The 14,111-nt window shown below is 39.6% G+C and overlaps 1 protein-coding gene across 1 annotated transcript in view; it reads right to left on the reverse strand.

The window, feature by feature from the left end:
• The window catches only part of ZDHHC15 (zinc finger DHHC-type containing 15), a 373,330-nt gene that overhangs the window by 154,390 nt on the left and 204,829 nt on the right, over nt 1–14,111 (reverse strand). The window contains exons 8-9 of the mRNA XM_023764748.1: nt 12,002–12,134; nt 10,279–10,405 (exon numbers count right to left, since the gene is read on the reverse strand). Coding sequence (XP_023620516.1) covers nt 10,279–10,405; nt 12,002–12,134 — 260 coding nt within the window. The remainder of the gene's footprint in view (nt 1–10,278; nt 10,406–12,001; nt 12,135–14,111) is intronic.

Genomic DNA, 14,111 nt, shown 5'->3' on the forward strand with positions numbered 1-14,111 from the left:
TTGGAAACTAAAGAGAAAATAAACAAATGGGACTACATCAAAATAAAAAAAAAAAGCTTCTGTACAGCAAAAGAAACCATCAATAAAACAAGAAAGCCCTCTGCATGGGATAATGTATTTTCCAATGTTATCATCGATAAGGGTTTAATCTCCAATATTTATAGGGAACTCATACAACTTAACAAAAGGAAGATAAACAATCCAATCAAAAAATTGGCAAAGGACCTAAATAGATACTTTTCAAAAGAGGACATTCAGAAAGCCAAGAGACATATGAAAACATGCTCAAAGTCACTAATCATCCGAGAGATACAGATCAAAAGAACAATGAGGTACCATCTCACACCTGTCAGAATGGCTATCATCAACAAATCAACAAATGAGAAGTGCTGGAGAGGATCCGGAGAAAAGGGAACACTGGTGCACTGCTGGTGGGAATGCAGACTGGTGCAGCCACTATGGAAGACAGTATGGAGTTTCCTCAAAAAGTTAAAAATGGAACTCCCATTTGACCCTGTGATCCCACTTCTAGGAATATATCCCAAGAAACCAGAAACACCAATCAGAAAGGATATATGCACCCCTATGTTCATAGCAGCACAATTTACCATAGCGAAGATCTGGAAACAGCCTAAGTGCCCAGCAGCAGATGAATGTATTAGAAAACTGTGGTACATCTACAGGATGGAATACTATGCTGCTGTAAAAAAGAAGGAACTCTTACCATTTGCAACAGCATGGATGGAACTGGATAGCATTATGCTAAGTGAAATAAGCCAGTCAATGAAAGAAAAATACCACATGATCTCACTCATTTATGGATAATAAAGACCAGTATAAACTGATGAATAAAATAGATACAGAGGCAGAGCAGTATGGAACAGAATGTCAAACTACAGCGGGAAGCCGAGGGAGGGTGGGGGGGAATAAGAGAACAACCAAAAGACTTGTATGCATGCATATAAGCATAACTAATGGACACAAGACACTGGGGGTAGGGGAGGCCAGGGAAATGTCAAGGGGGGGAAAAAGAGACATATATAATACACTTTGTAATACTTTAAGCAATAAAAGAAAATTTAAAAAATTAATTCAGTCAAAAAATAAAAAATTAAAAAAATAAAGTATTACAAATAAGTGGTACACGTGTCTCCTTTTTTTCCCCCATTGACCTTCCCCTGGCTTCCCCTACCCCCAGTACATGCCATGGTATTTTTGATAGTAGTTATATCACTTTATTTTCTTTCGATTTTTGTATAGGTTGTTGATTTTCTCAACATCCAGTGTATGAATTGTATGACCATTACTATGAATTCTTTTTCTGTCATTTTGCATGCCTCCATTTCACTTATTTCCTTTCTTGGTGATTCCTCTTTTTTTCCCTCTGGGTATTGTTTTGTTGTCTCCCCATTCTAACTATCACCAGAAGGTTCAAATGCGGAGTTACAGAGGCCTGGGCCGTGTGCTTTGGGAGCTTCACACCACCAGAGTGTCACTGAAGAGCTCCGACACCAAGACATCTGGCTGCTTTGGGTTGGTGAGAGCTCACCCAGGATCAGTGTCACTGGTGCTCAGTGCAGTCTCACACGTGCACCTAATATTAGGAACCCAGCCTGTGCCGTGATGACAAAGAGACCTCACTGGCATGTGGCAAAAATCAGAGTGGGAGTCAGAGTCCCACTGTGTCCGTGTCAAGAATCGAGTATTGGAGTCTCTGTTGATTGGTGTGCCTCACGCTGAGAATCAGAGTTCCTGTGTGCACATGCACTGGAAATTGGAGTCACTGGCTCTTAGTGTGCATGCACTGGGAATCAGGGATCCCAGGCTCACATGATGAGAAACAGAGTCAAGTCACTGGTGCTCAGTGCTGCCTCTCATGCAGAGAATCAGGGTCCCCGGTCTGCTAGGGGGACCGGGTTGCACAGCTGTTCTGTGTCGGCAGGAGGACCACTCCTGCACTGTGGAAAACAGACTTCCATCTGCGCTTGCCAAGAAACAAAGTCAGGAGTCACTGCTGCTCTGGGTAGGTGTGGGGTCTGGTTAAGAGAGTGCGCTCTGCTGGAAACAGATTCCAGGCTCAAATTCAGGCAGTCAAGCTGGAGCCATCTTGTGTGGGCGTGAGGTCTGGTCACGAGATTGTGCTCTGCGGGGAACAGATTTCCAGTGTCCGCGTGCCCAGGCTCAATTTCAGGCAGTGGAGCTGGAGTCACCCTGTGTGGGCATGGGGTCTGGTCGCACGATTGTGCTCAGTGGGAAACAGATTCCCAGTGTCCATGTCTCAGGCTCAAATTCAGGCAGTGGAGCCGGAGCCTCCCTGTGTGGGCAGGAGACCTGCTTGTGCAGGGCATGTTCAGCAGTTCATATGGTGCTACAGCAAGCCTGTGGGAAGGAGGATGGTTCTGTGACTCACAGAAATCTGTAGCTGGGATATCTGGATTCTTGGTGTCTGGATCTGCAGCTGTGGTCACAGGTCTTTGTCCCTAGTGGCTAGAGCAGTGATGGCGAACCTATGATACGCGTGTCAGAGGTGACACGTGAACTCATTTTTTTGGGTTGAATTTTCTTTGTTAAATGGCATTTAAATATATAAAATAAATATCAAAAATATAAGTCTTTGTTTTACTGTGGTTGCAAATATCAAAAAATTTCTATATGTGACATGGCACCAGAGTTAAGTTAGGGTTTTTCAAAATGCTGACACGCTGAGCTCAAAAGGTTCGCCATCACTGGGCTAGAGGGTCTCAGTTTGCGTCTAAGACCAGATTGGGTGATGGTGAGGCTAGGATCCTAGTTCTGTTTTTCAAGATGGTGTGGTCTCTGTGCCTGTGCTGACCACCCCTGGAGTGTCCACAGTGGCAGCGGTGTTTCACCATCTAAGAATGTCCGGTTTGGCAGCCCCTTGGAAGACCTGCAGGATCTAACTGTTCCTAGCTCACACACACACACACACACACACACACACACACACACACACCACGTCCACACACTCCTTCACTCTCTCACACACTGTCCCTCTCTATCTTCTTGCCGGTCGCCATCTTTTTTCCCCCTCTGATCTTTATTATATTATTTCTTTCCTTCTACTTCCTCTGAGGTTTTTTTGTTGCTCCTTTTCTAATTATTTAAGTGGTAGTGTTAGATAAATTATTACAAGTTTGTTTTTGTTTTTTGAGGCAAGTTTGTAGTGCTATGAACTTTCACTGACTTTGGATTGTTGTGTTTTCATTGTCATTCGTTTCCAGGATATTTTAAATTTCTTCTTTGATCTCTTTGGTAACTCATTCTTTATTAGCATGCTATTTAGCCTCCATGTGTTTGATTGCTTTTGAGTATTTTTATTGTAGTTTATTTCTAATTTTATGCCATTGTGATCAGAGAAGATGCTTGATATGATTTCAATCTTCTTGAATTTGTAGAGACTTAGCCTGTGTCCAAACATGTAACCTATGTTTGAAAATGTCCCATGTGCACTTAAGAAGAATGTATATTCCATAACTTTGGGGTGAAATGTTCTGAAGATGTCAATTAGTTCCATATGATCGACTGTGACATTTATGATTGCTGTTTCTTTGTTGATTTTTTATCCAGAAGATTTATCCAATGATGTAAATGTAGTATTAAAGTTCCCTACTATGAGTGTATTGCAGTAGATCTCTTCCTTGATATCTTCCAGAAGTTTGCGTGCGTGCGTGTGTGTGTGTGTGTGTGTGTGTGTGTCTTTGAATGATCCTGTTTGGGTGCATGTATGTTTATCAGTTATATCCTCTTGTTTTATCAATTCCTTTAGTATTATGAAGAGGCCTTCCCTATATCTTATTATGGCCTTCACTTTGAGGCCTATTAATTCAGATAAAAGTATTGCTGCCCCAGGTTTTTTTTTCCATTTCCATTTGCCTGAAGAAGTTTCTTCACCCCTTCACTCTCAGTCTGTGTGAGTCCTTTGTTCAGAGGTGGGTCTCTTGTAGAAAGCAAATATATGGATCATGTTTTGTTATCCATTCATCTACCCTATGTATTTTTTTAAATATTTTATTAATTTTTTACAGAGAAGAAGGGAGAAGGACAGAGAGTCAGAAACATCGATGAGAGAGAAACATCTATCAGCTGCCTCCTGCACACCCCCCACTGAGGATGTGCTCGCAACCACACTACATGCCCTTGACTGGAATCTAACCTAGGACCCCTCAGTCCGCAGGCCAATGCTCTATCCACTGAGCCAAATCGGTCATGGCTTGATTGGAGTATTTAATCCATTTACACTTAAGGTTATTATTGAGATTTACTTGTTTCTTGCCATTTTGTTCTTTATGCCTGTGTTCCTTCTATCCTTTGTATTTCTTTGTTATACAACAGTCCCTTTAACATTTTTTGTCTGTAAAGCTCCTGATTTCACCTTCAATTTTGAATGATAGCTTTGATGGATATATTTTGGGGATTAGTCCCTTGCTTTTCACTATTTTGTATACTCCATGCCATTACCTTCTGGCATGATGTATTTCCATTGAGAAGTCAGCTGATAATCTAATGGGAGATCCCTTGTAGGTAATTTCCTGTCTCTCACTTGCAGCCTTTAAGATTCTTTGTCTTTTACGTTTGTCAATTTAATTATTATGTGTCTTGGTGTTGGTCTTTTTGCGTTCACCTTGATTAGTACTCTCTGTCCTTCTTAGACTTGTGTGACTGTTTTCTTGCCCAAGTCATGGGAGTTTTCTGTCATTATTTCTTCAAACAGGTTTTCTATTCCTTGATCATCTTCTTCCCCCTCTGACACCCCTATTATGAGGATGTTGTATTGTTTCATGTTGTTCCAAAGCTCTTTTAGATTCTTCTCCGGCATTTTAATTTATTTTTCCTATTGCTTCTCTGCTTGGGTGTTTTTTCTATCTTGTCTTCTAATTTGCAGAATTGGCCCCCAATTTCTTGTCGTCTACTGTTGAAACCTTCCATTGTGTTCTTTATTGCAGCTATATCATTCTTCATTTCTTCTTGATTCTTATTCATCATGTATTTCTCCTTTGGCTCCTTGTAATTCTCATTGTGTTGCTTGTAATTCTCAGTCAGATGTTTGAGCATCCTTATAACCATTACTCTGAATTCTTTCTCTGACAAATTACTTGCCTCCATTTCATTTAGTTCCTTTTCTGGTGATTTCCTCCTTTTCTTTCATTTGGGCATTTTCTTCTTTTCCTCCACATTTTTGCTATCACTTTGTATTTGTTTCTATGTCTTAGATCAAACTGCTATGCCACTCAGATTTTTGGGGGGTCATCCTACGTAGTAGGTGTTTTGTGGGAACCAGTGGTGCAGTCTCTCAGATCTGATCTGGGTGTTCTAGGAAAGCCCACTACTTGAGTTATTTGGGTTTTCCTAATGTAGTTGGGACTTGAATGTTATTGTACCATTCATGGATGGAGTCTCCTCATAGATTGTCTGACTATGTGGTTCAGCCCAAAACTTGTCATGCAAGCTGTTGTGGATGTGCTCAGGTTCCAGGCTCCCATAGCAAGGGTTGCTTGTAAGGTCCCACTGGTGTGTGACTCACTGTGCTGTCCCAAAACATGCTGCTGGAGTGGTATGTATCTCTGGGACTCACTATGGGGTCCCCGAGCCCACGGTGGGGTGGTGCACGACTCTGCGAATCACTGAAGGGGATACTGGAGCCTGCAGCCAGGGAGGTGCACCACTCTGCATTAACCCACTGTGGAGGTCTTGGGGCCTTCAGCAGTGCTTAATTTCTGACTGGTCCTTTTTCATGCCTTTGAAATTCTCACTCAGATCCTTGAAAGTCTCAAAAAGTCCCTTGAAGCTCTCATTGAGTCCCTTGAAGCTCTCATTAAGATCCTTGAGCAACCTTATCACCATTGTTTTGAACTCTGTATCCAGTAGTTTACTTGCCTCCATTTCATTTATTTCTTTTTCTGGAGATTTCTTCTGTTCTTTTGTCATATTTATTTTTCTCTGCACACTGGCTACTTCCCTGTGTTTGTTTCTATGTATTAGGTAGAGCTGCTATGTCTCCTGGAATTGGTAGAATGGCCTTGTGTAGTAGGTGCCCTGTAGGGCCCAGTGGCTCGATCTCCCCAGTCACATGAGCTGGGCATTCTAGGTGTGTCCCTGTATAGGTTACGTGCATAGCCTTGTTGCAGTTGAACCTTCATTGCTGTTGGTGTCACTGGGAGGAGTTGATCTCCAGGCCAATTGGCTGTGAGGACCGGCTGCATTTACAATGGAAAAGCTGCTGTGTAGGAGACACCCCTATGGAGCAGGACCTGCTTCAGCGGGGCTTTGGTGCTCAATGAGTCTGCCCCTTGAGTGTGCCACTTGTGGATGTATAGAGTTATAATCTGGTATGGTCTGAAGTTGTCCACCAGGTGCACTAACTCTGTGGCCTCCTGGGAAGTGCAAAGTCAGCCACTTGCTGGGGACACCTAGAAGGAGCTACAGTGATCTTCAGATAGCTGCCATTTGTATTGGGCTTAGAAGTGCTTAGGTGAGGCCAAGTTTGAAGCAAGGTACACTGTTGCTAGTGCCAGGTCTTGGGCCTCTTATGGACAGGTATGGGGCACACTCATGCCAGCTGATCCCTGTTTGAAAGATTTTAGTAAATTTTGAGGCCTGATCCAGGATAGTCCTTTCCTATGGAAAAGCTACTGCAAGTCACTTTGGTGGGGCTGCAAGTTGGATGGGGTGGGGTCTTAGGAAATCACCAATGTGGAGGGAACTGTGTGAGCCACACTGATGGAAACTCAGATATGGCTGCCAGACAGCTCTGTGATGGGGGAGGTCCCAGCACAGGAACAATGATCCCTGTGAGTACCCCCATCTTAGAAAAAGCTGTCCCTGAGTTTCTACCCAATGCCAGAAAATACAGTTCCTCTTCATATGTCCCTGGTTCCCCCAATGTTGCCACTCAGCACTGGAGATCAGACAGAGTAGGACCCTGTAAGTGCATGCACTGGCCCTTTAAGAAGAACTGCCTAGGACTCCAGCAGCGACCTTGTCACTCAGCCATAATCCCCAATGGTTTTTACAGCCTGAAGTTATGGGGACTTCTCTTTCCAGCTCTGAAACCCTGGGCTGGGGGTCTGGTGTGGGGCTTACACCCCTTGCTTCTCATGGGAGGCCTCTGAACAGGATATATAACTCCTGATTTTAAAAATCACCACAGGTGGGTATCTGATCAGCCCATTCCATGCCTCCAACCCTCCTACCAGACTTGATGTGCTTTGTTCTTTACTTCTCTAGTTGTAGAACTTCCATTCATCCAGATTTCAGGCAGTTCTGAATGATGGTTGTTCTTCATTTTAGTTGTAATTTTGCTGTGATTGTGGGAGGTGCTAGGACCAGCATTTACCTATACTGCCATCTTGCTTCTCTGATTTATTTTTTTTAAGTATATTTTATTGATTTTTTTTTTTTACAGAGAGGAAGGGAGAGGGATAGAGAGTTAGAAACATCAATGAGAGAGAAATATCAATCAGCTGCCTTCTGCACACTCCCCAACGGGGATGTGCCCGCAAGCAAGGTACATGCCCTTGACCAGAATCGAACCTGGGACCCTTCAGTCTGCAGGCTGACGCTCTATCCACTGAGCCAAACCAGTTAGGGTTCTGGTTTATTCTTTATTCCAGATATTGCAGTCTTCATTTCTGACTTATTTTTAATGGTTTATTATGGTTTTTAAATATATTTCCTTTCTCTATGTTCATATTTTCAATGAGATAATTTATTCTTAGCCTTAGTTCCTTAAATATCCTTATAACCCATATTTTAAACTCTGTATCTGATAAATTGCTTGTCACCATTTCATTTAGTTTTTTTCCTGAAGATTTCCCCTGCTCTTGCATTTGGGATTAGTTTGTTTCTCCTCATTTTGGATCCCTCTCTGGGTTTCTTTCTATGTATGAGGTAGATTTGATACATCTCCCAGTCTTGGCAGAGTGATCTTCTGTAGTATGTGCCCTGTGGATCCCAGTGGTGTAGTCTCTTTGGTCACTTGAGTCAGGTACTCCTGGGGTATCTTTTATGTGGGTTGTGTGTGCCCTCCTATTGTTGTTGAGCCCTGAGTGCTGTTGGCCTATCCTAATGTAGTTGGGACTTGAATATTATTGTACCGTTCATGGATGGAGTCTCCTCATAGATTGTATGACTATGTGGTTCAGCCCCAAACTTGTCGTGCAAGCTGTTGTGGATGTGTCTGGGTTTTGGAAATCGCCAGAAAAGGAACTAAATGAAATGGAGGCAAGTAATTTGTCAGAGAAAGAATTCAGAGTAATGGTTATAAGGATGCTCAAACATCTGACTGAGAATTACAAGCAACACAATAAGAATTACAAGGAGCTGAAGGAGAAATACATGATGAATAAGAATCAAGAAGAAATGAAGAATGATATAGCTGCAATAATAGGTGTGGTTGACCCTCAGGCTGACTAGCTATGAGGCTTGGCCAGCATCACAGTGTATGAGCTGTTGTGTGTGGGCTGACCCCACACAGCAGGGTTTACCCCATTGGTGCTCTAGTAACTGCTGAGACCACCCTTTGGGTATCCTGTTTGTGAAGCCAATTTGGTGATGTTCTTTTGTGATCTGAACCTGGTCATTGGGTATGTTTGTTCTGTGGCTTCTTTTGAGGGGCTCTGGTGCAAGCCCAGTTCAGCCTCTACCTGTGCACCCCCTAGGGCCACCTGTTAGAAACTACAAAGTGATGCTTGATTGGTAGTTGCCTATACTGTGCCCAGAGTCACATGAGAGATACCACACTATTAACCTAGGCCAGCTGACACCAGTTGTAGGCCTTAGAACACTCAGCAAGAGGCACCAGTCACAAAGAGGCCAGTTGTCACCTGCCTGGGGCTTGTGGAGCTTTGAGAGTTTTTAAGAAAGTCTTCAGCATGGACAATAGTCCTTTGCTTATAAGAAACAAGTGCTGAAAGAGATTTGGATGGTGCTGGAGTTGGATGGGGCGGGGTCCCAGAGAGTCACCAGGTTGGACCTGGGGTATTCACTAGGTTAATGCAGATTCTGATTTGGTGCCTGATTGCAACTGCAGGCAGTGTGGGGAGAGGGCTCAACAAAGGAACAATAGTGGCTGCCCTTCAAGCTCTTGCCTTGAAGCCACACAATTCAGTTTATCCCCATAGGTCCCTGGTACATTTTGAGCTGCTATCTCTTCGCTCAAGCTTAGGATGAGTTTTTGTGATTGAGTGAGTCTGACTCAGGCCCTTTAAGAAGATGCCTGGGTCTATAGCAACGCTCCATCTCACCCAGACAGAATCCCCACTGATTTTCATAGCCAGACATTGTGGGGACTCCACTTCCCAACACTTGTGAACTGAGCCAGGGTTCACAGTGTGGGTCTGAGACCTACTGCTCCTCAGGGGGAACCTCCACAGCTGAGATATCCCTCCCAATTCTTTACATGGTTGTGGGATCAGCCTGTTTCCCGTCTTCACCCCTCCTACCAGTCTTGATGTGGCTTTTTCTTTGTATTCTTATTTACAGAAGTTCCATTCAACTAGTTTTCAGATTATCTCCAGGATGATTGTTCTATAATTTAGTTGTAATTTTGATGTAGTCATGGGAGGAGAATAGCACAGCAATTATTTACTGTTCTATATTGACTAGAAGTCCTATTTGTATATATTTTTATTTTTCAGATTTATTTTTAAATGTCAGCTTTAAATAAATATTATAGTGCTCTATAATAAATAAAAATGTGTTTCTTCCCTATTCAGGTTGCTTTCAAGTTAACACAAGTGAATCATATCTCACTGAAATATTACAGTGTACATACCATTTTGAATTCTACATTTTTTCACTTAAAATATAATAAGCATTTTCCCTTATTGTGACATAGTCTTTATAACCATTACGATATATATATTTTTTTCTCATATTGCCAGACTTTAAGTTGTATCCTAATTATTGCTGTGACTAACATTTTTGTAACTAGTTTGTCTCTGTCTTTATAATAGATTCTCAGAAATGGAATTATTGGGACAATGGCTTTGTAGATTCTTAGGATTTTTAAGTACATATTACCAAATTCATTTATAAAAGAATGGTACCAGTTTACACTGTCACAAAAAAATGGCATGAAAATGCCTATTTTATCATACCCTTACCTCATGATTTGTCTTTGCTAACTTAGAAATGAAAAACTTAGGGAATAAAATTTTACATTGAACTGATACCTGCTGCATTTTACAATAAAAATTGAATCTGTTACTTCAAGGTATGGTCCAGCTTCAACTTATTTCAGTGGTAATAATTACCTACCTGGACCCAATAGGTATTAACCAGAACTTCTTGTTGTCTCCAAACACCTGCTGGATATTTTTGATGAAGCCAAGGTTGAACCCATTTTTCTTTGGACCACTTATAAACACTGGAGTACAGAAGGCCTCTGGGGCATGTAAGGGAGTTGAATAAAAGAGGAAGAAGACAAAAGGGAAAAAAATTTCAGGAAAGTCATGATTTTACAGTTCTCCATCAATGAGACTTGGTCTTATGATACCTTTCTGCTGTGGTAGCATAGGCCTTTCATTCTTATTTACTTAGTAAAAACTATTTTAACCACTTAACACAAAGTAAGTTTGTTATTAAACACAAAGTATTGGTACTCTCTTTTATTTAAAAAAAGGCAGAAAAAATGAATGATGGTAGAAAAATTAAGTAGCCATGGGCATAATATAATTTTGTCGTGCTGCATGTAAGGAGTGAAATAATAGATTTAACAGCACTTTATTTAAATCTTATTGGCAACAACAGCCAAACAATCTCCATCTTTAGAACTGGGACCAAAGCAATAACATAAAGAGATAGTAATAACATTGATTTGGTTTTGAAACATTTCAGAAATGAAGATGTTCACACTGAAGCACACAATGTAAGCTGAATTTTACTCCAGAAAAAAAAATGTGAATGGGTGAACTATAATCAGACTTAAAGACTAAGAGAAATTTAACCATATTAGTGCATATTATATTTAAACACATTTATTCCATTAAGCAAATACTTTTACTGATGGGCTCTGACTGCATCTGGTCATTTCTTATTTGTTCTTTTTTTTCAGACTCTTTTATCATGAAGCTTTTAATTCTTTTCTAATTTGCAGCTTGTCTAAGCCAAAAGTGCTAATCTACCACCCTAGCAACTAAGTGCTACATATATATTTGGTTTGGAAAATGAGTGCAAATACCTTCTTTCCTGTTAGTGTAATTAACAAATGAGTTTAAAAAGTATAATTGACTTTGTACTAAACTTTCTTCAAATCTATTTTAGCTAACCATTCAACATTTTGACACTTTCTCTTCACTTGTCATGAATTGATTTGCATACAATGTAAATATTTCTTTCACCATAGATAAAAAAAATTGTTGCACTGGAATCAATCAGAAATATAGTTCTTCAAACAACAAACCAGAGTATAGAATAATAGACAGAAAAAAAGTTAATTTACTATATTCATTTTCTAGAAACTCACTTGTTCAATGTGTTCATCTCATACACACAGTCCCTACACAGCTCCTTGATGATTGTAGACATTCAATTTTTTTTTTTTTGGCTTGAGTTCTTTCTTAGGACTCTACTTTTGGATGTGCTCATTAAGTTATATTCTTCTATTTTTATTGACTTTTACCTCCAACTTCTGGTATTCCCTTCTGTACTGATTCTTTCCTTCATTTCCTCATGTGAACACTTATAAAAAATTCAAGCTGCAAATCGAGAGAGCTATTACCCAAAATGAACTATAAAGAACAATGGTCATTTTTGGTTTTGTGTGAGGTTTCTTTCACTAATGTTCTCTTCCCTATGTAAGCTTCATTCACCATGGCTCTCCTGTTTGGTAAAACTTGTTTGCATTTATCTCAACAGGGGGAAATTAATGTCACTGCAGCTAAAATGCTTCACTGGAAGTTTTTCTCTTTCTTGGGAATAATCCATAGGTCACTGTGATATACATTAATACTTTTTTTGTAGTCTTAATATCCCGTCTTACCTAAGGTGGTTTTGTTTCTGCTGACAAGCCAACAATGGTAACCAAAGAGAATCACAAGGCTGACAAAAAACATGCAGGCCACAAATAGGAGAAAAAGGACATGGAACTTAGAGCGAACACTGGGTAATTCCCCCTAGAAAAGAAATAATAAACAGAAACGAAAGATTAAAGTTGTAAGGCTTGGCTAGTTTTTCTATAAAGGTTAGTAATTTTTCATATGTTTAAAATGTCTAGCTGTAATTAAAAAGTAGATTTTGTAAAATTTGTAAAAAATTTCTTTCTTTTGATGACCATGCCTCTTATAGATATGCTTTCAGCTTACAAAGCCTAACATGGATTCTTGCTTAAGTGCAGGTCACTCTAAAATATAGCATATAGTGTACCAATTAGAAAAAGATAATTTGTCAAGAGTATACTTAGTCCTTAATTGGTATGCAATGTCTTAGTTTTAAAATTAGTTTCTAAATCATGAATCACTAACTAGAGGTAATTTTGAGATCATATGGTTCATCCTCTTATCTCAAGGTGGGTTACTCTGGAATACTTTATATGTCATATTTTCTTGGATGCATATGTGTGTTTAAAAATGTCATTATGATATATGTAGGAAGTTAAAACACATAGGTAGAATTTTTAAAATGTTCTGCTCATAAGTCATGAACTGATTTTAAAGCTACTACAAATTTTGTCTGGTTGTGCGTGTTTGTTTTTTATAGCTGAAGTACAATGTGCTGATATATTACATCCTGTAAAATTACTGTTTAGACTGTAAAATTAAGCAGATTTGACAGGATAATTTAAAAGCAGGTAGCTAAATATTTTTCTAGTTAGCTGGGACATCTTATTCTCCATGTGGCACCAGTTTTTTTAAAATATGCAGCCCTAAACCAAAATGAATTTTCTAAAGTTCTATAGCATGCACAGCTCATAACATTTTGTCTTCTATAGATAATCTTAGAAAAAATTTCTATTTTTGAGTGAGCAGTTGTGGTAATGACTTTCCTTTTTCCCTTCCTTTTCTTGCTGATCATTGTTTTGGCTTAATGAATTATTTTGAAATATTTACAAATGATCTCAAGTGATAAAGTTAAAGCTAATTCTCAAAGTGGACCTTACATTAGGATCTGGTTCTACTCTAGCTTAGAAGAAGAAAGTTAAGGCTGGGAAAAACTTGGCAAATTTAGGTTGTACCAATTTACTTCTTCTCTTAGATGAGATTTTTATTCATTTTGATGTGAAGAAATATTGGAAATCTTCCTGTGTGTGTTTGAAGGCTGAAGATAAGGGAAAGTAAGCCAGTGAGATGCTTTCATATGAGAGGTGGGCTGGGTGAAAATGGCATAAAATTTGATCCCTTTTGAAATGATTCTTCTTGGCCTAAGCATCCAAACTGAATTTGATTGTTTTTTGTTTATTTTGTTTTGAATTTATAGGAAACAAATATATCAGTTTGTAGGGGTTTTTACCTGGCTGGGTTTTTATTTCACATCTCTACTTTTTGAATATGTTTTTTAAAGCTTTTAAAACTTATTTATTTTCATTCTTACCTTTTATGTTTAAATGGGAAATAAATAACTGTGCAAGAGGGAGTGATATAAAGTCAGTTCACACCCTGGATAGCATAGCTGAAAATCTTTCCCTGCTCTAAGTACTCTTACAGGACTCTCTTGTGTCTTCCAAATCCTATCTACTGTATTTTCTCTTGATAAAGTACTTAATATTTAACTTTTTTTTGTTAGAAGATGATGGCCCTATGTTCAAAATTAACTTCTCAGAAGATAACCAAGCTAAATTACTCAACCACCAGAAACATTTCAGGGCAATACTAGTGGAATAATACTTATTTTCTTGGTTCTAAAATAATTCATAGCCTCTATGAGGAGATTCATGGCCCAAAATGGGAGATGTAAGTTACTAATTTTTCCTACCAAAGCAGCTACTCTTTAAGTTAATATTACTGGGAGAGACAAATGTGATGGTCTTCTGAATTCTTCATTCTGAAGTGCTAGAGCTTTTCCACAGCAGGACTATAATGGACAGTAAGACATGGTACCATGTTTAAGGTCAATGGGCTTTGAGTCAGATTCAATACTGACTTTGAAACTTATAA

The sequence above is a fragment of the Myotis lucifugus genome, unplaced genomic scaffold (genome assembly GCF_000147115.1).
Source record: "Myotis lucifugus unplaced genomic scaffold, Myoluc2.0 scaffold_4, whole genome shotgun sequence".
NCBI lineage: Eukaryota > Metazoa > Chordata > Mammalia > Chiroptera > Vespertilionidae > Myotis > Myotis lucifugus.